Source organism: Punica granatum, chromosome 3 (assembly GCF_007655135.1).
Source record: "Punica granatum isolate Tunisia-2019 chromosome 3, ASM765513v2, whole genome shotgun sequence".
Lineage (NCBI taxonomy): Eukaryota > Viridiplantae > Streptophyta > Magnoliopsida > Myrtales > Lythraceae > Punica > Punica granatum.
In genome coordinates, this window is record NC_045129.1 from 35,528,013 (window position 1) to 35,553,380 (window position 25,368).

A 25,368-nucleotide genomic window follows, 5' to 3' on the forward strand; every position below is an offset into this window, starting at 1 on the left:
TCTGCCTCCCCTACCTATCCTCTTCTGCAACCTGGGAACTTTGAGCCCAGCGCCTAAGTCATCTGATCTGAGGTTAAGAAAGTTAACGTTGTCGCACTTGAAAATTATTCCGACAGTTTTATTCGATTCGGGATGATTGCTAAGCCTCTGTAACAGGTATTCCGTATTTGACGGACTGTCTCTAGGACTGAGCAGATACAGGTGAACGATAAAATCCTTACATCTATTTCTACTTTGAAGCAAAGCCAATTAACATCTTTCCATTGAATTACATGAATGTTTCATAGTTGTGGAGTTTTTCTAAGAGGAAATTAACTGTGGAGAATGGGAGAGGGTCATGCCAACGGATCCGTGTGGCTGGAGTTGGTCTGCTTCTGCTGCAGCTGCTGGATAAGCTCTTCCCGGACTCGCCTTATCTCCGCTTCCTTCTCCAACCTCTCGATCTGCGATTACTCGGGTCGGTAAACAAAAGGAACTAACAAGAGGAACTCCGGGAAAGAAAGAGAGATGAGAGGAAGGAGCGGGACTTACCTTCTCGTCTTGATGGAGGGCGATCCACGAATGGACTCTGTCCATGAACTGCCAGAAAACGAAGGCCCCAATTGTCATCCCAAAGAATGATGCCACTCTCACCAACCTACTTCCTCAGGGAAGAAAGACACTTCACACAAATAGGAAAGGAATCCTTGTGCTGTCGGTTGGTTAACTGATAACCGCCATATATAATGACAACCTTACGCTTGCCGAAAGAACACAGGAGATCAGTCTAGAAAAGCGCTGCAGCGTTGCGGGAAAAAAAAAAAATGGAAATGCTTTTCGTCACCTGCAAGTTGACAACTACTGGGAAAGAAATGCCGCCCTTCGCATGGTTGTGCTTACATGTGGCATAGGAGCTCGAAACTCATCTAAGACATTGTGATGATGGTCGGGATTAGTTTCAGTCAATAAGTTGAATCATAGTCCAAATGAGAAAGGGAGAAAAGAAATACTTCAATTTTATTAACGAATAAGGAATCGACTCTTCTCTGACCACGGGGTTCTAAACTAGCTTGACGGTCATCGGTGTGCTTTCATTTTACCACACTTTATTGGCAAAAGCTGAGAAATCACGTATAATGTGACCTAGCGAACGTGCAAACGTTTAATCAACGCGTAATCACGTGGGAATGGTTGTATAGGCATGCAAAGATCATTGCGAATTTGCGACGCTTTTTTCTTGGGCTAGCCTTAGCTTGGGCCTCGAAGATCAGTCTCGTATTGAGCACTGGGGGCTTGGAGTTCGGCCGGTCCGGCCCGCAACGAGTTGAACGGCCTGCGCCCTCCTCCGCGCAAACCCTAGACCGTCCTCTATATAATCCCCATCCCGTCATTGCCTTTGTCATCTGCGATCTACTGCATCTTGCATGGCGGCATTGCTGACTGATAATCATCATCTTCTTCTTCTTCTACAGTCTTTTGACTTCCATAGCGAGCATTACCGCTTTCGATAGGCGTTGCGTTTCTCTGCGGCTATCTCAGATCCAGAGGGACGCGTCAACGGAAGCGAAAATCAAACCCCTCTCAGCTCCGACAAACCTCTCACCATCGCTCTCCCGCGATCGACGGCGGCCGGTCCAATCCTCACTCGGCCTCGTCACTCCGTCGAGCTGTGACATCCACCGTCAATTTCCCGATCAGATCCGCTCGTCTTAAACTGTTTGTGTGTCGTGGTTTTTGATATTGGAAGTTGCTTCTTACTGGTGAACGCCCTCTGATGAATGCGGTGAGGGATGTTCATGTTTCCGAAGCATAGACGAATGAATAGCTTTTCTTAAGCTTTTTGCCAGTTTTAAACAGCGCCGTGTACTCCTTATCGGAGATTGCACTGTGTTACCTGTCTCCTGGTACAATCCTTCCCCTCCGGTGATCTTCTCCGATGATCTTCTCCCACCCGAATCATCTCTTTGCCGACCTCTGCTCTGATCTCTGTCCCGATTTTTCAAAATTATCCCCAAACTTTTAAAACTATTCCACTCTTTCAAAATCTTCCCGATTCCGTGTCCTAAATTTTCGGAGAGTCCGATGTTTCAATCCATGTCTTGATGTTCTGACATTGTTTCTCTAGCAGAACTCTATTTTTCCTATAGGGCCAACCAAAGTGAGACGAGGGTCAAAGTGTGGGGAAGAAATTGAGAATAACTTGATAAAGTTAATTACTTTTAATTGATTTATAATAATTTAGTTAATAATTAGAGTAGAGTAATTAATGTGCAAATTTAAATTTGAAAATTTTAGAGTTTGTTTGGAAAGTGAACACTTTCTAACTCTGCATAATATAATTATGTCTGTTACCTGACAAGTGATGCTGAAATTTTTCAAAATGGTGAGATTTAACAGTAGATTTGATAAGATTTACTTAAATTATTATTTTTATTTTTATTTTCCTTATGCATGCTTTTCGAGGGCAAATAAATGACATATTTTGCCCTTTTTTGAAAAAAATTTTAAAAAATTCTCACAGGTCACGACAATTGTGCTTGCTGTTGCCGGGGAGGGCTTTTTTTTCTCTTTTTTTTTCAGAAAAGGACAACATGTTCTCTGCTTGCTCTCGAAAGCACGTTCGGGGAAAAAAAAATAAAAAATTTAAGATAAATTTTATCAATTGTATTGTAGGATTTTACCGTCTTGAAAAATCTCAACATCACTTGTCGATTGTCGAGTAACAGACATAATAAAACAGAGTTAGAAAATATTCAGGGCGTGTTTGGTTTCAAGATTATATTTTAGAATCACAATTCTAATTTAATTTTACCAATTATAAAATAAAATAATTCATACAAAGTCAAAGAGTGGGTTCCATTTATATCACTTTTTTTCACAACAAAATAACATAATTCATACAAAGTCAAATGGTGAGTTTCATTTATTCCATTCAAAATCAAAATCAAAATCTGATTTTAAAATCTTACTATGAAACCAAATGCAATCTCACTTTCCAAACATACTCTAATAAGTTTCCGTCCTGAGAAATTGCCAACATTGTCGAGAAATAAGATGGGGCTGAAACAGCATGAGAAAATGTTGGAACTTGGAAGACTTGCGAGCCAATCAAACGACACCGGGGTGAGTTTGACTTGAGTAGACTTTATCGACTCAAGTGATGCTGAGATTTTTCAAGATGACGATATCTAATAGTATAATTGATAAGATTTATCTTAAATTATTATTTTTTTTACGCATGCTTTTCGAGGGCAAATAAATGACATATTTTGTCCTTTTTTTAAAAAAAAAGCTTGTGCTTGCCGTATTTTTTTTTTCAGAAAAGGACTATGTTCTCTGCTTGCTCTTGAAAGCACGCGCAGGAAAAAATAAAAATAAAAAATTTAAGACAAGTCCTATCAATTGCATTGCAAGTTTTCATCATCTTGAAAAATCTCAACCTCACTTGTCGATTGTCGGATAATAGACAGAATAAAGCAGAGTTAGAAAATATTCACTTTCCAAACATACTCTAATAAGTTTCTAATAAGTTTCCATCCTAATGCAATATAATGCGACGTGAGAAATTGCCAACATTGTCGAGAAATAAGATGGGGCTGAAACGGCATGAGAAAATGTTGGAACTTGGAAGACTTGCGAGCCAATCAAACGACACCGAGGTGAGTTTGACTTTATCGACTGAAATGATGAAATGAATCGACTGGCCGGATTAGAAACACATCTTTGATAGTCGTTATTAAAATGATGTACATTTGATTCATACACAATAGGTACAGCATTGGCCTTTCATATGGCCATTATAGAAGAGATGACAATAGTAGCTTCTAAATAAATATACACGGTCAAATTATTGGCACACAACTTGTAAGGAAGCACGTATCCTGTGATTTTAAATTAATCCGTGCAGCAGCGGTACATGATGAACTTCTCCATGGCTCGCCCGCACTCCGCGCAGACCACCCTCTCGGGTATCCGCCCGGCGGTCCCTGGCAGTATCAGGCGGGTGCAGTGGTGCGGGGTGTGGAGTTCCTGCAGCCGGTCCTTCAGCGCGGGCACAAAGCCCTTCTGGTGTGCCTTCTCCTTCCAGTTATCATAGTCCTTCAGGGTGGTCACTATCGTGTCGCCCTTTGCTTTGGCCATCTCAGCGGATCCCCTGCTGATCACCGCCCACCCTTGGTCGCTCCCGTCGTAGGTCAGCATCGTCATGATCTCCTGCATTATTGGGTCGTTCTCCACGCTCTTCCCGGTCTGCACCTTGGAGTGCCACATGCTCTCCAGCCGGACCCAGAAGAACCATATCAGGGTCAGGTCGGGGAGCGTGTGGCTCAGCTTCTCTTGCATGATGGCTGCATTGTTCCTCCGGACTTTCTCCCTCGGGTTGCTCTTCCCGACATACAGCATCTCAAGCGGGACCCTAGAGGCATCAGCAACCGCCCGAGCAGTTGTCGTGAATTTACGGATCCATTCCATGTCCTCTCCACCGTAAAGGCATATGTACCTCCCTTCTGATACCTGATATCACATGAAAACGAGATGTTGTTAAGTCCCATTAAGTCCCATATTTGAATTGACGAACAAAGATGGCCCTACCAATCGTCGAACATACCCAGTTAAAGATTAGCGGTTCGATGGTGTCCGCGAGCAACTCGATCCTCCAAGTCTCTTCCTTCCAGAGGGCTTCCTCCTTAGCACTGGTGAAGGGGTAAGCCAAGCTTCCCCATATCCACATCATGTGGAGTGCGTTGTAGTTGACAACCTTCCCCTGTGGGTCCAATACCACAAGCACGACCTTCTTGTTGAACTTCCACACCTCCTTGATGTACTTGATCACAGCGGGGTCGATGAGCGACGGGTGGTGCACCGAGTGCCACGGCATCATCAACTGCGTGGCCTCGAACTGCCTCTGCATCTCATCCGTCCACAGGACTGACGTGTCCACCACCGGGATCCATACGATCTCATACTGGCTCTCAGGCCTCATCGGGTGCTGCCTCGCCTCCATGTACATCTGCTCCAGTATTGCCAGCTCCTCCGCTGGGATGTCAATCTCTGAGATCAGCAGCAGCACGTTCTTCCTCCTCAGCTCCTCGAGCCCGACCTGCTTTAGATAAATTAATTGAACAAAGCTGAGACGGCGATATAATTAATTCGTACGAAGAGATGGTGATGGATTTGACCCTTCTCTTGGTTGAGCCATCGATGAGTGGAGGCTGATCGTCCTTGGCATAGATCAATGCCTGGAGGATCTTGATGTTATCAATGTGGGGCATATCGAAGAGCTTTGCGAGCTTCTGGAATGCCTCGATGTGCTTCTTCTCATCTGCAAAATCATCGACTCAAAATGTGCCCAAGCCGATCAACTAATTCAACAGTCTACTAAAGAACTTTATCATCGACTGTTCGTACTTATCAAATGGTGACACCGGGTGAGCTGTTTCACTAGATGGTCATGTATGCTGTTGATCTTATGCGCCAAGCTCGATAATTCCCACGCTTCAGATGCCGAAGCCATATATCTGCACGAGGAATTAATTGGAAGGGAATTGCTATTTTATCACCCGATAATGCACTGGTATGAAATGACATTCGGGACCAGAAGGAATAACATACTCGGCTCCCATTCCAACGAGACCAGTAATCTGGGAGGCACAGGCCACGACACTCCTGATGATCCAGTAGGTCGCGGTGGGGATGTGCGAAGTCGCGGTCTCAAGCTCCGGTGTTTCGGGGCTGATGTACTGCAAAGGAAGCTCCCTCAACTCGATGATGCACTTGGTTAGCTCCACCATTGCACTGAGCAGGCTCTTGAGTGCGTCGAACTTGGGCTTGAGGATGTCAATCCGCTCGAAGATCTCGGGAAGCTGCTTGAGGGCAGCGACACCCTTGGCGAGGGAGTTGCTAGTGTAGAGCTGGGCCACGAGATAGAACTCGCCGTAGCCTACTGCGAACGCTGCCAACGCGAGCACTGCCTTGGCATCCCAGCTGTAGCTCGAGAGGATGTTGAACACGTTCACAGCCGTGGCGTGGGCATCTCCCCCACTCATGCACTTGCAGGACATCTAAGCACGGGAACGTACACCGTAAATCAGGAATTCAAGCTTTCAATTTAACGACGTGGAACATTTCGAGGGACGACCATCAAAGAAGATTATACTCGAATGTTGTCGCTGCAAACGACTTGCGTTCGAGAACTACTTCATTTGCTTCCACTAGTTGGGAAAGTTTTGTGAATGCATTGTTCCTACGTGATTCCAAACAGAAAGGATATCGATTGTTGCTATCAGTTTGTTAGAAGAAAGAATACCTCGCAGGCGACTCTGTTTATAGTGTAAGACAGGAACTCGAGCATGTCGCGGATGATTCTATCATCCAGAATATCTGAATGCGGTTGCCCCGCCTGCCCATATCACGCATATACACAGTACACACATTAAATCACCAAAGTCGTAGCAAATAATGCTTAACTAACTGCTACAGAAAAGAACAAGAAGAATCGTCCAAGACGGTGGAAGTAATTTCTTACGGGGACCATGCCGGGGCCAGTGACCTCGGAACGCTTGAATATGTCCTCCACCAAGTGAAGCATTGGGCGGACCTCAAATTCCCGGCCATCCGGGGCATGAGTGGATACGATCTGCTTCAGCATCGCGTTATCATCCGAGGAAGAGAACATGAGGCGGTCCCTGGAGACCCCGCGCGGCGCCCTTTGTGAGAGTTCCATAGCTGCTTGTCCTGTCCTGGAGGGGCTAGGTGTTCGGTTTGATCTGCGTGTCCTTTCTTCGGATGTGGAGGAGTCTTATATAAGGGAGGGGTGAAGGATTCCAATCAGTTGTCTATATGCAGAGGAATAAAGGGCAGTCTTAAAAGCTTCCTTGCTTGTGGCAGGGTTAAAATACAGGAGCTCGGCTAAGTTTAGAATTTCTGGTATGGACCAGGATGTCTCTTTCCCTTCCTTTTCCACTTTGATGAACAAACTAGGATACATGATTGTAAAACTTATATGGGATTTCGGCTTATCAAGCGCGTTTCTTATTCTCTTTTATTTCCTTTTTCCTTGGCCCGGGGCCCCAGTTGAGGCATTCCTTTAACTCCCATGTGGTTCTCGTGGATATGATTCATCCTTTTCTCTATGATCCCAAATCCGCTTTCCTAATTCTGCATTTCCAGTTCTTCAGTCTTTCTGTGTTCTGATGATCATCAGTCAGTGCTCGTCTGTGATGCTTTTTCATATAAACATCGCGATGAACAATTGAGCACCATATCATTTTCACTAATGGAATTTCATCTAATTGTTGGTTTCCTCTGCAATGCAATCATGTGTCTGAAAAGTTCTTCAGATCTTTCCTTCTCTAGCTCCGGAACAATGCTTTACCTCTAAACACAACCCATCTGGAACTACCAACTCTGTCGATAACTTGTACACGATAAAGCCATTCATCAGGCACGAACCACAATCACAGAACAAAATCTTTCCCAGCAAGCTTTCATCGAATGGAATAGTGTCCTATCGGCTGCGAGGTCCTGCAGTAGCAGGCGGTTACTTCCTGGCCTTCGGATTTCTAGATCTTTCTGAATTTGCATCATATTGCTTGCAAATGATCTGGAAACATTTACAGGAAAGAAACGAGCAGTCTTTCGAATTCATTTGTTCCTACCCATAGCTTTGTTTCAATATTCCTGTTTTTCGATTTTGGCTTCTGTGTTTGGCACATGGAAAACAGTTTCCAAGTGACTAAGTACGGTGCGAATATGCCATATAAGACTACAAACATTGAACATTTACTTCTGACTACAAAACATCATTTACGACTATTTCAGGTACATTTTGATACCACCAAAGAATAACTAGGAAATATACGCACATCTATGTACTCTCTCCATTGTCCCCAACCCGGTTTATCTACCTGCAGTATAAGAGGAATAAAGAGGAGACTCTAAAGGCTACCTTGCTTGTGGCTGGAGTAAAATGAGGAAAAATTAGAAAGTCGGAGTCCAATTGGACGTCTTTTCTCAAAAATTATCATTTTGAAGAAACCAAACAGGTTAACAGGTTTTGGGATTGGATGATTATAGCAAAGAGAAGAGAATATCGACTTTCATTGTTCTTTCTTTTACTTGTTCCTTCTTGTCTCCTTTTCCCGGGACCCGACTGAGGCATTTCTTTAATCCCATGTGGTTCTCATGGATAAGATGCTTATAAACCGTTGCTTGCTGTAAGAAACAAATTACCCTTACGAAGCAAGGCGGTGTTGGTGAGAATGAAGCTGCTCAGTCTTTCTGAAAGTTCGGAAGATCTAATAGCTTCCTCGGCGAAGTGTGCATGTGAGCACTCTTGAATAATGCTGTTTCTGGCTGGTTTGAGTTACAGTCTCTTTCTGCCGAGGTACCAGACTTTCATTAGCTTTATGAAGTTGATGTTGTATGCCGACAGGTTGATTCTGTAATTTTTAGAATTGGCCCATTTCAACACCATGGCCTTGCAATTCCTATAATCGAGTTTGCCCCGAAACATCACTGACCTCTTGGAGAGATTATGGAAATCGAAATTTTAGGAAAAATGGTTTCACTTCATTTTGAATTCTATGAATGTTGTACTGTCTGTCAAGAAACATAATAAACACAGGAACTGCATCTGCAAACTCCGTTATTCACTCATACGTGACAAAGCCCTTCATTGGGCGCTTGCATTGATTGCAGAACAAATTCTTCCCCAACAAACTCTCGTCAAATGGAATAGTTTCCGAGTGGCCGCAAGGTGTTGGAGTAGATGGCGGCTCCAGAGCCATTCTAATGGCACCCACCAATCCCCACTTCGACACATTTCCTTGCCATTTTGGGAACATGTCCAAACACTCCATAACCTCTTTACCTCGCAGCCTTAGGGTGTCTCTCGATGTCCCGTCTCCAAGCATGGCCCAGCCTGTTGCACTCTCATCAATCTCCAGCAGCCACGACACGTCTTGTAATATATGATCGACATTTGCTTTGTTTCTTTGACGAAGAATTGATCTTCTAATGCTGTCTAGTCGAGTCCAGAAGAACTGGATATTTGTGACAGAGATAGGGATATTGCTTGGCTGGTATTGGGTTTCGGCAAGTAATATGTTCCTCACTAGCGAAGTGAGGGTCCTTTTGCCCACGTATACTATCTCGAGCTGCAGAGCCTTGCTTAGAATAGTCTCCTCAATCTTTGCTTGGAATTCTCGGATCCATCTGACATTATCTCCTCCGTAAATGCAGACATTCCTGCCTTCTCGAATCTGAATTAATATCATCTTATGAGCATCATAATCAACTTTACTCTAACATATGCAAATGAAAAAACACAATCCACAATGAGAAAAGCTGAGGAGTCTATTAGGCAGGACCAGATCATACCCGATCAGTCAAGAGAGGATCAATCCCATTAAACATTAGCAGGAAAGTAGATTTCTCAAACTTCCAGAGCTCTTCTTCTCGAGAAGCTGAAAAGGGATATGCCTCAGATCCCCAAATCTTCATTGTATCGATAGCATTTAAGTTTATTACCGACCCTTTATTGTCAATAACTACGCTGATAGGCTCTTCTTCATAATTCCATTCCTGTTTTATGAAGGTCATTGCTGCTGAGCTAAGCCGCTGGGGTTTACGAATCAAGTACCAGGGCAAGAAGTTCGATACTAAGTCGTAGTTTTGTTCTTCTGAGTCACTCCAGCTAGTGGAAGTCAGGATTGGTATGTATATAATTTCGTAAGATCCCTCTAATTTACTGATGTGAGGATTATTATACATCTGGTGAAGTAGGAAGAGCAAGTCCTCTGGTGTGAGAAGCTCGGGCTTCGAAATGTAAAGAATAACCACTTTGTCCTTGAATTTCGAAATACCAACCTGAGAAGAAGAAAAATAAATGTTCAAAGTCTCACTGTAAGCTTCTTTCGCTAAAAATATATGCAGAAAGCTGAGATGTAGGAATACCTTTTCTTGCGAGAGACTTTTCTTGAAAGGCAAGTTATCCTTTAGAGAGAATAACACGCGAAGTACCTCTTGATTATCAACGTGCGTCTCATTGAAAAGACCCGTCAGCTTCTTGTAGATTTTTTCCTCTGCCGTTTGAAGAAAGGTGTAATTAGCGCACAATACCTCAAGCATTCTATCACAAAAGCAACGTTTTGCCGTTGTTTTATGGAGCAACCTATTTGCCGATGACAAACTTCGACAAGCCTCTGCAGCCGGATGCATGAGTTGCTTAGCTTAAGGACCAAACTCAGTAGCTCCCATGCTGCACCTGCTGTCAAATTTCTACACCTGTAAATAGACGTTATTAAAGCAGAATGAGAGATGCTCCACGAATGCTACCAAAGTCTGTTGTAAATTTGCATTCCAAGTTTTACACAGTTTTAACTGTAAAACGATCTTCTCCAAGTCGAAACAGAAATGGAAAAAAAAAATAATAATAATGCTGCAGATGTGCTGAAGGGAGAGAGAGAACATGCACTCTTTTCGGTTTGACAGCCCTCAAGTCCGCGATGTGAGAGGAGCCTTTAATGGCACTTCTAGCGACCCAATACACTGCCAAATACATATGATGCTTGGTGGTTTCGACCAACTCAGGATCCATCTTTACTTCTGATATCGGCAAGCTATCGAACTTCACTACATGCTCTGTCAGTTCCATCATCTTCCCGATCAAACAACTCAATGCCTTCAATCTAGGCTTGAACAACTTTAAGTCACTTGGGAATTGCTTGAGCACTGATATTGACCCGGCCAATGGATTCTGGTGGCAGAGCCGAATCACGAGCCAAAACTCGCCGTAGCTGAAGGCTAAACCAGCGAGTATGAAGACCATTTTCTCATTCCATCGGAAGTTCCTAAGCAAATCAAGTAAGTTCATCGTTCTCGTTTGCAAGTCTTCTCCGTGATGGTGCTTGTAGAACAACTGCAAAAATGAGGAAAAATATGAAACACTGTCTTAGTTTTTGCTCTTGAAGCACACAAAATTCTTATCTGCCGTACGAGACAGAGAGAGAGAGAGAGAATAGACTAATTCACCTCTCGCAAAATCTTGTCGACAACATCTCCGATAAATTTTTGGGAACCGACCTCTTCGATTTGACTGTTGTAACTTCTTTCTGCCGTGTCAAGCTGGAGACGAAGAAATACGAGTTTAAGCAGAATAAACAAAACCTTGTATTCGAACTCTTTCTTGTTGTGAGTTAAAATGTTTCCCATGACTTTGAGAAAAATCCTAAGCCGAGGTGGATTTTCAAATTCAAGTCACTTCCGGAAGATCCTAACTGATTTCTGGTACAACGAACAGCTGAACATATGAAAATGACTAATGCTCGTCAACTAAACCGAGTCACAGAAGGAATTAGGAGACCATAACTGGTTGAGAAACCAAATGCGGAACTTAAGAAAATTGGTTTCAAGAGTTACTTTTGTTTCCGACGAAGTGGCAAAATGTAAGACATTCTTGACTGCTTGAAGCAGTAGGTCAGAGTCGAGATCACGACCATCTGGATCATGGGAAATGAGGAGATTCCTGATCAGAATTTCTTCTTCCACTGACGGCGTGCTGCAAGCTGGGTCTGCGCTAGTTTCCACAGTATTCATGGATGGCAAGGGAAAGACACTAGATGGCACACTAACCCACTGACAAAACCCGAGCTACTTCATTGATGCCACTTTGAGTGAGAGGGAAGGAATATTTCTATTCTGGGACAAGTTTTCGATCTTTCTGTCTTATAGATGACGAATCGTAATCGAAAGGAGCACAGAGAGTCCCAAGCTTTTGTTAAAGAAGAGTTTCTATATCTGCAGCTTTTCTAAAGTGGAGACAACAGAATCCAATTCAAAGGCCTTATTAGTTCCCTTTTGCACTTTGTCTTTTTGAAAGTTTTGGTCTGAAGCAGAGACCATCTGCAACTTTTCCTTATTAAACACGAGTACTGCTCATGAACCTATCGGAGTTGCGAGCTCGGGTTTTCTTTTGCACGAATCCCTTCATTACCGTTTCAAGAGAAGATGCATAATGGTTCATTCCGTCTACAAGAAGGCGTCATTAGAACTTCAGTAATCTGCATTAACTCTTCAAAAGACACATATACCTGAATCAGGAAAGCCCCGATTATAGACCTTTTCCGTTTGATCAATGGCATAAAGGTGTATCCTTAAATATATTAGCAGGTGAAGGTGAAGTTAACTTTTCATGGAGTTCGGCACGAATTAGTCCTTCAAATATCACCGGTGCAATATCAGATCACTGCTGATGCCCCATCAGTCGAGCGAGAATCCAAGACATTGTAACTATCCTCTGGACCACCCAGACTCCTCGTGCTATCCACAAGCTTAAACCACTGACTGGCAGGATCGCACCATTTGTCCCGGCTCAGGCACTTGCACTCATTAGTCACCAGAATGTTAGTGTCGGGGTCCACGTCCAGGCACACCGAGGACCCGTCCTCGGCCTTGGAGGACAGGTGCATCTTTGAGTCTGAGATGGGATCCCACCTCGAGTTTGAGTCCGCGCAGATGATCCCGAGCTTCGCGGGCTTCCCGAGCTCCTGGGCCTGGAGGCAGAAGTAGGTCCCCTTGATGGTCAGGGCCTTGGCGGGCGAGTAGTGCCATGCCTCTGAGTCTGTGCAGGGGCCCAGTGTCAGTGGGTCCAGCAGTGACTTCCGCACCACGCATTGGCCCGTCATCGGATGGAATATGATCTTGTGCATATTGGAATCTGATATCCCAGGCCCTGTTTCACATAAAGCAAAAGACTAATTAAATCAAGAAAGAGGGATTCGTGCAGTAGCATCCTCCTTCATCTGAGGCCAAAGGGTGTAGGATTCGATTTTTATTAATGGGACTTACCGTATTTCGGTATTTTCCTTCTCTTATCCAATACCGTTTTAGATCTATCAATTTCTTTTGTAACCGAAACATAAAGACTAATTTTACCATAAGTATATCCGAGTCGACAATCCGTACCTATCGAGTCTACAAGCCGAAATGTTTCCGTTTTATATATAAACCCGAACATCGTGCTCGGAATGGGATGATATATACCTTGGAAAGGGGATTGAAGGGCTGAGATCCTCTGCAAGAAGCTGGAGTTCCGGGCCTCACACCAATTCCAATTCAAGGCCCCGTAGTACTCATTGAGGCCCACTACACCCTCCCGCAGGTAATAGCTGCCCACGAGGGTCCACAGGGCCCAGTCCAGGTCCAGCTCAGCAGCCAGGCCCATGAAGCAGTTGAAGTACCGGTTGTCGTTGGCGTTGGTACCCCGCTGGTCAATCCCGAACTCGCTCATGAACAACGGCCACTTCTCGAGCAGGAACCCGGACATCCTCATGATGTTGTCCGTCACCCTCCCGCATACTTGGTTCGGGTTCCCATCGAGCCATGCCCGCCCATCCGAGAACCCATACCAATGCACCTCGAACACCAGCTTCCCCGTGAATGATAGGTTCACTGGCCGGGTCCGGAGGAACGACAAGTCCTTGTCATAGCTCAGGCCCGATAGGATCACCAGCACATCCGGGTTCGCCGCATGGACCACCTCCGCTCCTCTTTGCATGTACCTGCAGTGCACATATAACGTATAACGTTTTGAAATAACTACAATCGTCTGCCTTAAAATGTTAATATTCCCCTATGTGGGCTGGAATAATATTTGGTCCATAAACTAAGCGGAACGGTCCATTATTCATGCATGGTGTTTTACTTATAGCGTCATATCATATGAAATTTTGGAATGTTCTTAAAAAAATAACTTTTTAAAAGTATGATATAATTTATTTATTCGTTTATTCACTAAATATAGTACATACAAGAAAATGGGGGCTTGTAGGTCAATATTATGACCGCTTTAACATGATCACATATGTGCATACCTGTACCAGTCGTTCGTGTTCTGCCTGGACCCTCGGAGCTCGTTCCTCAGGCTCATCCCGACCACGTTGGCAACCCCGTTGAAGAGGGTGGCCATTTTAGTCAAGCCCTTGACCCAGATGTCCGGGTTGAAGTACGTGTCCCCGAAGAAGCCGTTGCCGTCGAAGCTGCTGCAACACCAGCCGGGCTTGCTTATGTGGTTGTCTAATATCACCATAATATTGTTCTCCCCAAGGTTTTTGACCACTGCCTGCAAATTAATTAAACTCGCCAAGTCAATTATCAAATTACACATAGTTGAAGTATTTCGATGCTTATAAATAGAGAAAATTTATGGTTATGGAAAGTTTTAGCCCTCATGACAACAATGTAATTCCGACAACATTTAAAGAACATTCGTTGTGGATAAGATCGGAATATTGCATTTATCTTATGCCCAAAAGTCATATGGGCATATATTTTAATAATTTGGGTATAGCGTGCGAGAACATATGCAGTGACTGGTAGCTAAAACAGCAATCGCGTCACCATCATCAAGCTACACCTTTTACACCTTACATTAATCAATGGTCATTTTCACCATCCGCCATACGTTACTCATCGGACATTTCGAAATATTATTCCACCGATATTGAAACTATTTAAATGGGATTTGTCGATAGTGTTCGCATGAGCAGAGGGAAGAACTAATTATCCCGGTTGTAATCATTCCGATATTTGAAGCCATATGTGGCTGGTCTTACTCCTAACTCCTAAGGAATAACATGTCGAATTTCTCTAACAAAATCGAGCTAATTAACTTCCTAGAATATTTCCTATCCCGATTCATCGTTCGAATAAATATGGACCTGCATGTTCGGTTCCATGCTCCTCTATCTTCAAAAGAAAAAATATTCAATGCGTATTAGTCGGTCAGTTTCTCTCCTGGGCATATTCATACGAGCAGCTCCAATTATGTGGGGGAATGATAATTTGTTGAATTATAATCATTTTTAAGTCAAATAAATGAAGAATAGGTTAGTTGAGAGTCAACCTGGTGAGCTTGGATGAGGGGGAGATCAATAAGGGTGGGGTTGTTGGCCTGGAAGCCGGAGACGGCCTCGATCAGGCCGAGCCCCTTGAGCGACTGCCGTACGGTGAGGGCAGCGAGGGAGTCGTTAGTGGCCAGGAATAGCGGCCAAGTCAGCCTCACGCAGTTGAACCCCATGTCACCAATCTGCTTCGAGATGTCGTCCAGCGGCTGCTTGCTCAGCCCCTCTGCCACAACACCCTCCAGGTGGGCCACCCAGTTCACACACGACAGCTTCACCCTCCGCCCGCCCTCGTCCACGACCCACCGGGAGCTCGTGGACAGCGGCAGCGCTGCGGCCCTCGAGGATCCTGCGATTAGGAGGAATGCCAGGAAGAGTAGCGGCCGTAGATCGATAGAGAGGTGGAGCCGTCCCATATTGGCCACTATACAGAGAGGGAATAAACTTTGTTTAGATGTTGAGGGGTTTAATTATATTTATAGTTGGAAGAAAGCAGAAGTTTTTTTTTTTTTTTTGGGTAAGCAAGAAAGCAGAAGCTTTGCCCAAAAGAAATTATTGCCCAATGAGGAAGAAATTTGTCCACAATTAAATTAATAATTTTGGTTTAATCAATGAATTATATGAGTTCAAACAAATTAATTTTATTACTTGAAACACATACGTGGCAATCCTTTTTTTTTTATTGAAGCGGTCATAAAGATACTTCATATATCCATTATAAAAAGGAATACCAGGAAAAACACCCGATCAGATATTACAAGAGCGAAATATAACAGTTTATCCGTCGGACAATAACAAAGGAAAATAATGTGAAGAACTATATCAGAATAAAATAAATACAATTGAATATTACCATTTTAAAACCGTAATCACGATCAAGACTTGTCTATAGCACTTCACTATGGTCTCTAGTAAACACCGAGAGAGGAATCTTCAGCCTTGTCTATAATTCATGGAGAAATTCCACTTTCACGAAAAAAGTAGAACATACAGGGCGTCTTGGGCCGGCATCCGAGCTTAAGATTCCACCATATATTACAAACCGCAATCGAATCTTAATCAACTTAACCCTAATAGTCAAATCCCAAGACAATCAAACCAAGGAAACTAGAGCAGCTAAGCAACAAAAGGTTCCTTGATCCTAGCTTAAGTATATGTATTGGACACATTAGAATAATCTCCCATATATACTCCTTGCTTACTAAATTTTAGGGTGTACGGGGATATCGGTTCTACTTAAACCATATCGAACCTACCCAGGATTGGCTCCCGACTTTGTCAATGATTTATATGTGCTTTTACTATTTACTTTTTGTAAAAGCTAAATGACATTTTTATTTTTTCGGTAGATAATGACATTTTATTTTCTATCCCCTTTTTAGGATTGTGAGAAATTTACAATTGACAATCATGCTAATATAGGATCAAAATTCCCTTGAAATTTTGAAATTAGGCCATAGTATTTGGACTCGAGGAGTTCTTTAGATGAGCGTGGACAATCTTACTTTAACTTGGTTTGAAGATGTGGATTCATTGAGTTGAGTGTGAGCTGATTTGAGGAGTACCTCTTCGTCCAACAAAAGAAGGAAACAAATCGTGTCAAAATCAACTAAGTTGGTCCACAGTCCTTGAGATGAATAGCTAACTTGTAATTTAATTTGTATGTAATAATATATAATTAAATTTCTTAAAGAATGAAATGTTTTCTTAATAATTGGAAAGAACTACTCCATGTATGTAAAATTATTCAAGTTCAATATGCCATATGCTTATAAATACAAGACACAAAAACTTGGATCTTCATTGAATATTTTGCATTCAAAAGTAAGATTACACTCCTTAACATTTTTTAATGTAATTATACTTTTTGTGTTTCGACATAAAGTAAATTTATGTGAATCATGGTCCAAAATATAAATAAATATGTTGTAATTAATTTTATGCACTTGGAGAATTATTTGTTTCATATAGTATGAACATTATTTTTCATACTATTTTTTCTAACTTAAACTTAGCATAGAGTTACACATGGATAACTTTTATGAAATTTCTTTGAAAATTTTGCATTCAAAAGTGAGATTACACCCCTCAATATTTTCAAATATAATTATACTTTTTGGGTTTCAAATAAAGTAAACTCATGTAAATCATGGTCCCAAGTATAAATGAATATGTTTGAAGTAATTTTATGCGTTTGGAGAATTATTTGTTTCATGTGATATGAACATTATTTTTCATATTAAGTTTTTTACATAAACTTAGAACGGAGATTGTAACATTAAACTCTAATTATATATTAATATTATTTATTTATTCAATTATAGACTGTAAAATCATCTATCACTTCATAATTAATTTTGTTATAGATTATTTTTTATTGAGGAGTCATTATAAAAAATATATATGATTCTTATTTTAATGTGTAATTCCGTGTTGTGTCACACAGAGTATATGTATTGTGTAGAATTTGGGAAGAAAAATATATATGATATAAAATTACTTTTAATTTAATTAAAATTATTTCAAAAATTAAATTAAAATTTTAGATGGTTTAATTTTACCATTCCAACCCTATTTATTGCATGAGAAACAATTATATATAATTAAAATTATTTTAAAAACTAATTAGAATTTTAGATGGTTTGATTTTACCATTCCACCATGATTCATTGCATGGGATACAATTATATATATATATATATATAATGATCATAAATATACGATTTATGACTTTTCATGGATTCGAGACTTTTCGACTTCTGGAGCTAAGGTGGCGACATAATACCGCATCAATTGTCACGTCCTCATAGGTGGTGGCACGAAAGATCTCGCAACTAGAGACATATTTTGTCCTATGTGACACATTCCAACGCGTCACTCTGACTTTTAATATTTTATATAGATTTATATATTAATCTACCAAAACCCGCTCCCTTATAACCCTCAATCCAAACAATTTATAAATGACTAGGTTGTCATGTCTTGATGTATATGTATGTGTGTAAACCATATGGACCATACGTAAAATCATAATTATTGACACGACCATATCAAAATATCGAGAAATTGCCATTATGGATTATTCACTTTGGCAAAAGAATTTGCTTTCGTTTTATAAAACAATTTCATAATAATTCAAAAAGGGTGGAGAGTGAGAGGAGGACCTTTGCGTTACGCATTGTATGCTTTGTCTTGCAGTTTTTTCATCTTGTATTGGCAAGACTTAAAAGGCACAGTAAGTAATGACCGATACTATGGAAATATTGATTGATTCAATCAGTTGGCCACCGGCTGGATTGTTCCTGTTCTTCTCAAATTTCTCTCCGGTGACTTAATTATATTAAATCAATTCCCGAATGAAATTCCGAGTATTAGTAAGTCGATATGATTGTGATGCTTTTAAATTAAATTTAATTAGCCATGTCATCGTTCCACAATGATTTTTTTCCTCTGCAGTTTATTAGGTGTAAGGTATTGCTAAATAGCTGAGATCAACCTCGTTCTCGACCATTTTACTGCGTTGTTGCTCCCTAAGTTGTAGGAAACATGGAGTTGCGGACGACGGTCATTGGTTGTCCATAACGTTGTGTCATTTTTGCATATATGATGTTGGGAATTATTAATTCCACATGGAAAAAATGAAATAATATTTATGGGTTTATGTGAGGTTTGGATACCAACACTTATTAGCTTGAATTTTTAAATGAAAATGGCACAATGTCCGTATAAGTCCAATAAAAATTCAATATGGTATCAGAGCGCAGGTTATGCATATACGCGTCCACGCGTGTATACGTACACACGTCATGCCTGGCCAAATATGATATCAGGGCGCAAGTTATGCGTATTAAATTCACGCGTGTATGTGTACGCACATCACGCCTGGCCCAATATATTTGAGTGCAGCCAATAGTGCGTATTCTCCCCTCGCCTAAGTAGGGAATATGAGCCACCACTTAAAAACTAGGCTGATATAATATTGAGTAACTTATCCATTGAAGTTTGGATTTTGAATACAAGATTAGTCTCATTATTGTATTATTTTGAATGCAGTAATAGAAATACTCCTACTCAGATCGGTTCCCCATTCAGATCGAAATCTGAATGGGTTCTTGCACTCATAGGAAGAAGGTTGGGCGTGATTCGTTTTAAAAATGTTATGGTCGCATTGCGTTTATTAGATATGGCGAGAGAGGAATGCAAGAGTTTTCTCGAAGCAAATTAGTTCGGTCTTGGTTTTGATCAGGCGAATTTTTGATATTGTGAAGGAAAGGTTAGCTGTCCTTCCCAATATAAACTGTAAAATTGATTTATAGGTCTCAGTTAGATAGTAAAATGAGCCTGCGTGTCAATTAGAAGCTAAAATGGTTTTATTTCTAGAAGTCCGGCAAGTCTTATCTAATTCAGTTCAAGAGAAGCCTCGAGTCCGAAAGAAGAGAGGAGGGAGACCTGTCGACCAACACCTCTCGGCCACCATCACACACCGTGACCACCAACTCTATCTTCCCTTGTCCCGCCAAGTGACTGTTGAAGCTGCAGCAGCCACTGTTTGTCCTCCACGAACCGGCCTGCATCGTGAACCAATAATGACCAGACCGGTCAGTTTGATTTAAAGTTTAAACCAAATGAACCGGCGAGTGAACCGGACCGGCCGTCTTGCCCCCCCGGCCAATTTGATTCTTTCCTCCGATTTGTCGAAGCAGCAGTTCGTCTGCTCTCTTCCCTCTGCTAGGCCGTATCCCCGTCGGCGCCGGAGAGACCCACTGGCCGGCGACCAAAGGGTTGATTAGGCTTAACATCTTCCTTCGTGTTGGTGCTTCGGAGTTAAGAATGTAAGATTAAGCTTTGTTACCTCGTTTGTTGTTTGATTCTTCATTGCTTCAATGGAGTCGTTGATTTCCTGTTTCTGCTGTAATTCAGGGGCGGTGTCAGGTTGGAGCTTCGGTGTCCTCGGAACGTCCATGGAGTTTCATTAGACCCCGATCCCGATTGGAGCTTCGATGCTCTTCTATCCGAGCTTAGTGCTGTGGAGAAGAAGCTTAACGCTTCTTCGCCATTCTTATCTGCTCCTTTCAGTGAGAGGCAGTTAAGGTACCCATCAAGATGTCTCCTTTTCTCGTATTATTATTCGCTTGAATTGAACGTTTGAGCATATCTTCGATTGCAACTTCGGTATAGGAATGCTTCCGGTAGGACGAATGCTGAGAGAAGTCCCGTTGCCTTCAGAATGTGCCTCGCAGAAGATGATGAGATTGAGGAGGCAATTGATCAGAGGATAGTGGCTCGCAATCGATTCGAGTGCCACGAGGTGTACTTGAGGTGTGGATTCAATCATTGAGTTTACTTAGCCAGGTTTCTCTTTTTATTTGAAAGCTGGTGTCTTTATATGTAAAGGAGGCTCTGCTTTCTGTAATTTCAACTGAAACTTGTTGTTTGAAGTACAGCGATGAGAGTGACGAGGACTCGCCTCTTGAAGGACAGCCCTACTTGATGGATGAAGTAGGACTAGTGGAAGGTTCGTTGTTCGAGCTAAACCATGATTATCAGTTTGGACTTAAGGTGTGTGTGTTCATTCTTTTCTTCATATTCTCTTACACCTTAAATTTTGATCATAATGATACTATGACCTGCTCTATCAACTCTATCTTTTGTCCATTGCCCCCTTTTCTTCTCGTATTTGTTGCCATTTATAACAAATGCACGGCCTTAATATCTGTACTGTTTTGTATTTATACAGGATACAGTATAGTAGTTGCATCATTCACTCAATGAAACTTTTCTAACCCGTTCTGTGAAAATTGGCTTGATCAACAGGAGGAGGTTAGGAATCATGTCTCAACCATAGAGAGAGATTTGTTGAATGAAAATGAGAAGTCCACTGCCGCTCTTATACGAGTCAGAAGATATAGAGATGCAAGATGGGATACTGAAAAGAGGATGGATACACAGTATCATCGAAAAATGTAAGTGGTCGAGTTAGTGTTTTGTTATACTCCCTCTTCGTTTTCAAGCTTCTTGCATTTTTTTCACCATCTACTCATGGTGCTATGCAATTTTCAGTGGCTGTTGAATATCTCTGCTCTTAAGAGATTTGTTTTATTTCTTATTGCTCTTCCTAAATTTTCCAAATAAGTTAGGTCCCCATACAAAGAAACTGAAAGGGAAAAGCACTGGTCCACAATTATCAATAACTTGCTCCATTTTCAATGAATGTTAAATATGCTGATGCAATTATTCTAATTACTCCTGCTAAACATGTTTTTTCCTATAAAGTTTAATGGATATTTGAGTAGCAACGATTTACATGTCAGTTAATTTGCAGTGCAGAGGGCCTGGATAACCATTTAACAGATATCCAAAGGGAGTACGAACTAAAGTCGCAAATTGAGGAGAGGAGAATAAGAAATGATGCAGCTCACGAAGAGGCCAAAAGAAAGGCTCTTTATGAGGAAAAGTTACGCCAAGAGAAGGCTAAAGCAGAAGCAGAGGTTTGTTTCCTTGGCCTTCCAGTGCTTTGAACTATACCTTTCGCTTCTCCTAAGCTATTAAATTCTTTAAGGATAAGGACAAAAGTAAACATGAGCTGCCAAAATTAGAGTAACCTCAAAATACCAAAACTCATGTATGAATTGTTATCGGTACCATCAAAATGGATCTGAATGCCAAAATTTGCATAGTATGGATTGCTCATTAACCTTAGATTGTTTTTGGTTATGGCAATGTATGCTCTTACATGGAACTTTTATGCAAACCTTTAGTATCTTAGGGAGATCTTTTCTTGAATGTAGGCTAGAGTTAGAGCCGAGGAAGCGAGAAAAAAAGCCCTGGAAGCTGAGAGGAAAGCAAAAGAAGCAGCGGATAAGGAAGCTGCTGAGAAAATTGAGAGAGATGCTGCTATGAAGGCTCAAAAAGAACAAGCTAAACAACGGGTGATTGACCAGTCCAAGGAAGCTCAGCCTACTGGAATAAAGAAGCCAGAATCCGCTGGTATGTAAATCAACTTAGTGCACTGCTGACTCCACTCATATATCAATAATTCTTTGCTTTCCTTTGCTGAGTACTAATCAACGTTACGTAATTATCATGATATTATGTGCTTTTACCATCCAGAAGAAGATTATTACATGTTTTCCTTTCACTTTTGATTTGAGTGTGGAGAATCTTTGTATGGATAAGTGGTAAAATGTGGAAAATGTTGATTGTGTCTCTATATTTTTTATTAATTATAAATGCCATTTTAGGTGACATAGTCAAGGCAGCAAAAAGTGCTCTCAACTTAGAGCAAGCAAGACTCCAGAGATATAAAGAGATAGAAGAAAACAATCAGGCATTAAGATTGAACAAGGTATTACCTGCTGTCTTTTCTATGGCGGTTGGCTTTTAACATAAAATGTTGCACATAGCATTTATGTATTTTTATACTCTGTTACGAGTCTTATCACTTAGGATATCCAAGCATTCCAGGCATTCCAGCAACTATATGTTGATTCACGAGGTGCAACACTTCTGTTTTTACTCATGATGTTTAAATACACACACACACACACATATATATGCATATAATATATACATAATATGTATATAAGCGTATACACTATGCAGTGTATAAACAGTAGGATAATGGTTTTCCTCATTTAAGTTTCTGATTCTGTTGTATTTATGTCTTCCATGATTGCTGTTTTCAGTGTTTAGTCTTTTCTATAATCTAATATCTTTATGATGCATTTTTTTCTTAGTTCCTCATTTGTAGTTTATGTAATTTTCTGAATTTAGGATTTCAGCAGCAAGGAGAGACATATAGTGAGGTTGATTAAACAAATAAGGGGGATAAAGGACAATGTCAGGTGAAGAAATGCTAGTGATTTCACAATGGTTTTAACTGCTTCTCGCTGAATGAAGGGTTAAAAGTCTGAATGAGCTACTTATTATACGTTTTATATGTTATGTTTTGCAGGGCTAAAGCCACTGAACTCGTCAAGATTTTCAATGATCCTTCTTGCCCACAGTCCATCAGTATCGTGATGTTTGCGAAAAAGGTAACATGCTCCTCCCTTATCTTAGTTCATATTTCAAAACGTCGTATTTCAGCTGGCAGAAGTCTGTGTTCAACTGCAGAACATGGTGAGAGAATCCTAAGTTGTGTGGCATCCAGACAAAATTAACATGCAAAATTTATCATAATCAAGATGCAGGCATGATCATAGGGTTCACTAGGAGAGTGAGTAATTTGATGAGGATTCATGAATTATAACTGAGAATTCAGTACTTTAAGACTAAAGGATGGACTATGTTGCATATGCATCCCTTCTATGCAGCATGCAAGCCTTCTTTCAAAGCAGTTTTCAAGCAAGCTGTGAGACACTGGAAGTGGCTTCATTGATTCTAATGTTTAATCTTGCAGGTTGTCTCCCTCTCTGAAAGCCCTGATACCAGTGCATTTGCGTGGGCTCATGTTATTGTGCTCATTGCCTCCAAGGTATGGTGCATTGTTATTATTTCTGAATTTTATTTTGGGCACCACATATATGGGCATCTCTTTGTGGGGCACATTTACGTAATTCAAGTACTGAAGCTATGTCCATTGTTCAGTCTCACTAGTCCTCTTAGTTCCAGTAGTGGTTACAATGACAGGATTTCAGACCTTTGAAAGGAAAATTAATGTGCGCACCCATTTATGATGTGCACGCTGTTCCTCATTGATTATTATTCATTCATGAGGCCCCTGCAATGTACTTCTGATGCTTGTTTTACTGAGCAATTTTGAACCCAAGATGAGTTAAATATGGTGGTGTAATAAGTCTTTCATCCGTATAAATTTGTGATCTGTCATCTCAAGGTGCAGCTGTTACGGTGACGTGAGTTGAGATTTTCTGAACTACACGATGTCCAGGGTTTAACCTATATGATAAAATTTTGGAAATTCCTTCTTCTGAACTGTCGAGTTCTGTTGAATTTCTCTTGTCATGCTGATGTGCTTTTTATTTTTGATGATGCAGGTTCCTCAAGCAATGGACTTTCTTCTTGCAGAGCTTCACAGGGTTTGCATCTTTACTGTTCCAAAATACGTAATGTACTCAAAGGTAACTTATTTCTTTGCGGCACAATGATATCTTCAGTAAAAATTTCTTACCTATTGTGCAATGGCAAATGCTTCCACTATGTTGGATTGAGAAGTGCACGGCTTTTTAACCGATTATTCGAAGCAAAATGGGATTAGGAGTACATTTATCTGTTTTGATATATTGTTGCACGGAATTTAATAATCATTCAATCACTTCCAGCCAGCATTTGAATCAAGAGAGGCTCACTACAAATCTCTCGGGTTCAAAGAAGACAATGGCAAGATTGAGAGTGTGAATGATTATTTGAAACGGCTGGAATCTTACATCAGACTGTATGGGGCGCTCGTGCAGGTTTATCCTCGTTAATCTTGCTTAATAAATACCTGTAGACGCCTTAGTTTCTGTATGAATTTTTGCTCTGGAGATGATAACTGCTTCTATCGTGAAGGGAATAACTAGTAAAAAATGGCTTGTTTTTACAGACGGAGGTTGAGGGAGTCCAAAATCCTCATGGCCTTGCAGAGGGATGGGCATGGCTTGCACGGTTTCTAAATGCTCTACCTGCCAACATTTATACAGCTGTTACACTCAAGTCATTCTTGCAGGTTACTTTCCATAAATATCTGATATGCAGTTTCCAGCAAGGACATATCAGTTCTAGCAGTGAGGGTAGCGTTTTGAATAGCGAAATTATGTCCTACAAATGCAGAGAGTTTCCTAGGAAGAGATTTTAGAGAACTGTTTTCCTAGGAGAACCATCTTTAATAGCCTGTTTATTCATCCAAACTGCATCCAGCCACTGCCTAATGACTTGCTTCATTTCATGTTTCGAATTTACAGATGGCAGGCTATGCCTTGTACAGAAAATATAAATCTCAGTTCGGGAAGATACTCAACGTGATCTCGGAAAACTACTTGGCCGCTTTAAAAGCTCGAGATAACTCGGAGCTGAATCCTGTGATTGCAGAGATTCAGTCGTACATAGAGGACAAGAAGTTTCTCCAAGTACCCGAAGGAAGGGTCCTGCAGGGCGCGTTGCTCTCCAGAGAGATGGTACCAGAGTCGGACTATCGTGAGTCATACAATTACCCTTCCAACAGATACTACTATTGATGAGTGAGTATTAGGAAGATAGTTGGAACTGTTAGCCAACTTACACAGTCAATGTTCAGCTCTTGTTGGACTTAAATTTTCGACTTCACAGAAGACTCTGTATGCATATAATGTGTACACATTTATATGCATATATAGACTCGTGTATTGTATGTACTGATCTCTGCAATTTTTTTTTCTTTTTTTCTTTTTGATGTAAGATCTCTGCAATTGAATAGAATCCATTGTTAGTCTTCTTCTACTATTTATTTATTTATGTGGTTTTCTTTTTAGTGATTTGTTTGGAAGTATGAGCTGTTCTTTGTGGGCTTTCT

At 41.2% G+C, this 25,368-nt stretch overlaps 5 protein-coding genes and 1 non-coding gene across 6 annotated transcripts; 2 read left to right on the plus strand and 4 right to left on the minus strand.

The window, feature by feature from the left end:
- Nucleotides 1-97: 97 nt before the first annotated feature.
- LOC116200584 lies at nt 98-1,585 on the minus strand. Its single transcript, XM_031531418.1, has 3 exons — nt 1,576-1,585; nt 532-644; nt 98-443 (listed from the first exon to the last, which is right to left on the minus strand). Exons 1-3 carry the CDS (start codon nt 1,583-1,585, stop codon nt 336-338), a joined length of 231 nt encoding a protein of 76 aa, XP_031387278.1. The 3' UTR covers nt 98-335.
- A 140-nt stretch (nt 1,586-1,725) lies between these two features.
- On the plus strand, nt 1,726-1,891 carry LOC116202141. Its single transcript, XR_004156019.1, has one exon. It is a non-coding gene; the product is annotated as a small nucleolar RNA snoR137 (small nucleolar RNA).
- A 1,775-nt stretch (nt 1,892-3,666) lies between these two features.
- On the minus strand, nt 3,667-6,783 carry LOC116199376 (protein SIEVE ELEMENT OCCLUSION B-like). The gene is made up of 7 exons (XM_031529703.1): nt 6,503-6,783; nt 6,284-6,376; nt 5,590-6,038; nt 5,386-5,495; nt 5,157-5,299; nt 4,586-5,077; nt 3,667-4,491 (listed from the first exon to the last, which is right to left on the minus strand). The coding sequence occupies exons 1-7, from the start codon at nt 6,698-6,700 to the stop codon at nt 3,874-3,876; spliced, it is 2,103 nt and encodes a 700-aa protein (XP_031385563.1). The 5' UTR covers nt 6,701-6,783; the 3' UTR covers nt 3,667-3,873.
- A 1,742-nt stretch (nt 6,784-8,525) lies between these two features.
- Nucleotides 8,526-11,851, minus strand: LOC116200733 (protein SIEVE ELEMENT OCCLUSION C). Its single transcript, XM_031531599.1, has 7 exons — nt 11,398-11,851; nt 11,011-11,103; nt 10,452-10,897; nt 10,151-10,263; nt 9,934-10,061; nt 9,358-9,846; nt 8,526-9,239 (listed from the first exon to the last, which is right to left on the minus strand). The coding sequence occupies exons 1-7, from the start codon at nt 11,572-11,574 to the stop codon at nt 8,628-8,630; spliced, it is 2,058 nt and encodes a 685-aa protein (XP_031387459.1). The 5' UTR covers nt 11,575-11,851; the 3' UTR covers nt 8,526-8,627.
- Nucleotides 11,852-12,065: 214 nt separating this feature from the next.
- LOC116200735 (glycosyl hydrolase 5 family protein-like) lies at nt 12,066-15,328 on the minus strand. Its single transcript, XM_031531600.1, has 4 exons — nt 14,882-15,328; nt 13,851-14,098; nt 13,021-13,538; nt 12,066-12,709 (listed from the first exon to the last, which is right to left on the minus strand). Exons 1-4 carry the CDS (start codon nt 15,293-15,295, stop codon nt 12,216-12,218), a joined length of 1,674 nt encoding a protein of 557 aa, XP_031387460.1. The 5' UTR covers nt 15,296-15,328; the 3' UTR covers nt 12,066-12,215.
- Nucleotides 15,329-19,554: 4,226 nt separating this feature from the next.
- On the plus strand, nt 19,555-25,302 carry LOC116201631 (protein GLE1). The gene is made up of 15 exons (XM_031532921.1): nt 19,555-19,711; nt 19,800-19,970; nt 20,058-20,198; nt 20,324-20,438; nt 20,694-20,842; nt 21,202-21,367; nt 21,668-21,866; nt 22,121-22,224; nt 22,653-22,723; nt 22,834-22,915; nt 23,281-23,355; nt 23,876-23,959; nt 24,161-24,292; nt 24,424-24,546; nt 24,782-25,302. Coding segments are annotated over exons 1-15 (1,887 nt in total). The 5' UTR covers nt 19,555-19,709; the 3' UTR covers nt 25,055-25,302.
- Nucleotides 25,303-25,368: the final 66 nt, after the last annotated feature.

Bases quoted from the DNA above. Each gene is read 5' to 3' on its own strand.
- LOC116200584 (XM_031531418.1), bottom strand. The intron at 444-531 runs GTAAGTCCCGCT...GAGTAATCGCAG, and splicing joins CCCTCCATCAAGACGAGAAG to ATCGAGAGGTTGGAGAAGGA.
- LOC116199376 (XM_031529703.1), bottom strand. From the start codon at position 6,700: ATGGAACTCTCACAAAGGGCGCCGCGCGGGGTCTCCAGGGACCGCCTC. The intron at 6,039-6,283 runs GTATTCTTTCTT...TCCCGTGCTTAG, and splicing joins TAAACAGAGTCGCCTGCGAG to ATGTCCTGCAAGTGCATGAG. The intron at 5,300-5,385 runs GTACGAACAGTC...ATGATTTTGCAG, and splicing joins CCGGTGTCACCATTTGATAA to ATGAGAAGAAGCACATCGAG.
- LOC116200733 (XM_031531599.1), bottom strand. From the start codon at position 11,574: ATGAATACTGTGGAAACTAGCGCAGACCCAGCTTGCAGCACGCCGTCA. The intron at 11,104-11,397 runs GTAACTCTTGAA...CTTCGTCTCCAG, and splicing joins CCACTTCGTCGGAAACAAAA to CTTGACACGGCAGAAAGAAG. The intron at 10,062-10,150 runs GTTGCTCCATAA...TTCAAACGGCAG, and splicing joins AGTTTGTCATCGGCAAATAG to AGGAAAAAATCTACAAGAAG.
- LOC116200735 (XM_031531600.1), bottom strand. From the start codon at position 15,295: ATGGGACGGCTCCACCTCTCTATCGATCTACGGCCGCTACTCTTCCTG. The intron at 14,099-14,881 runs GTTGACTCTCAA...ATTAATTTGCAG, and splicing joins CCCTCATCCAAGCTCACCAG to GCAGTGGTCAAAAACCTTGG. The intron at 12,710-13,020 runs GTATATATCATC...TATGTGAAACAG, and splicing joins CCTTCAATCCCCTTTCCAAG to GGCCTGGGATATCAGATTCC.
- LOC116201631 (XM_031532921.1), top strand. The intron at 20,199-20,323 runs GTGTGGATTCAA...TTTGAAGTACAG, and splicing joins TGCCACGAGGTGTACTTGAG to CGATGAGAGTGACGAGGACT. The intron at 22,225-22,652 runs GTATTACCTGCT...TTCTGAATTTAG, and splicing joins AGGCATTAAGATTGAACAAG to GATTTCAGCAGCAAGGAGAG.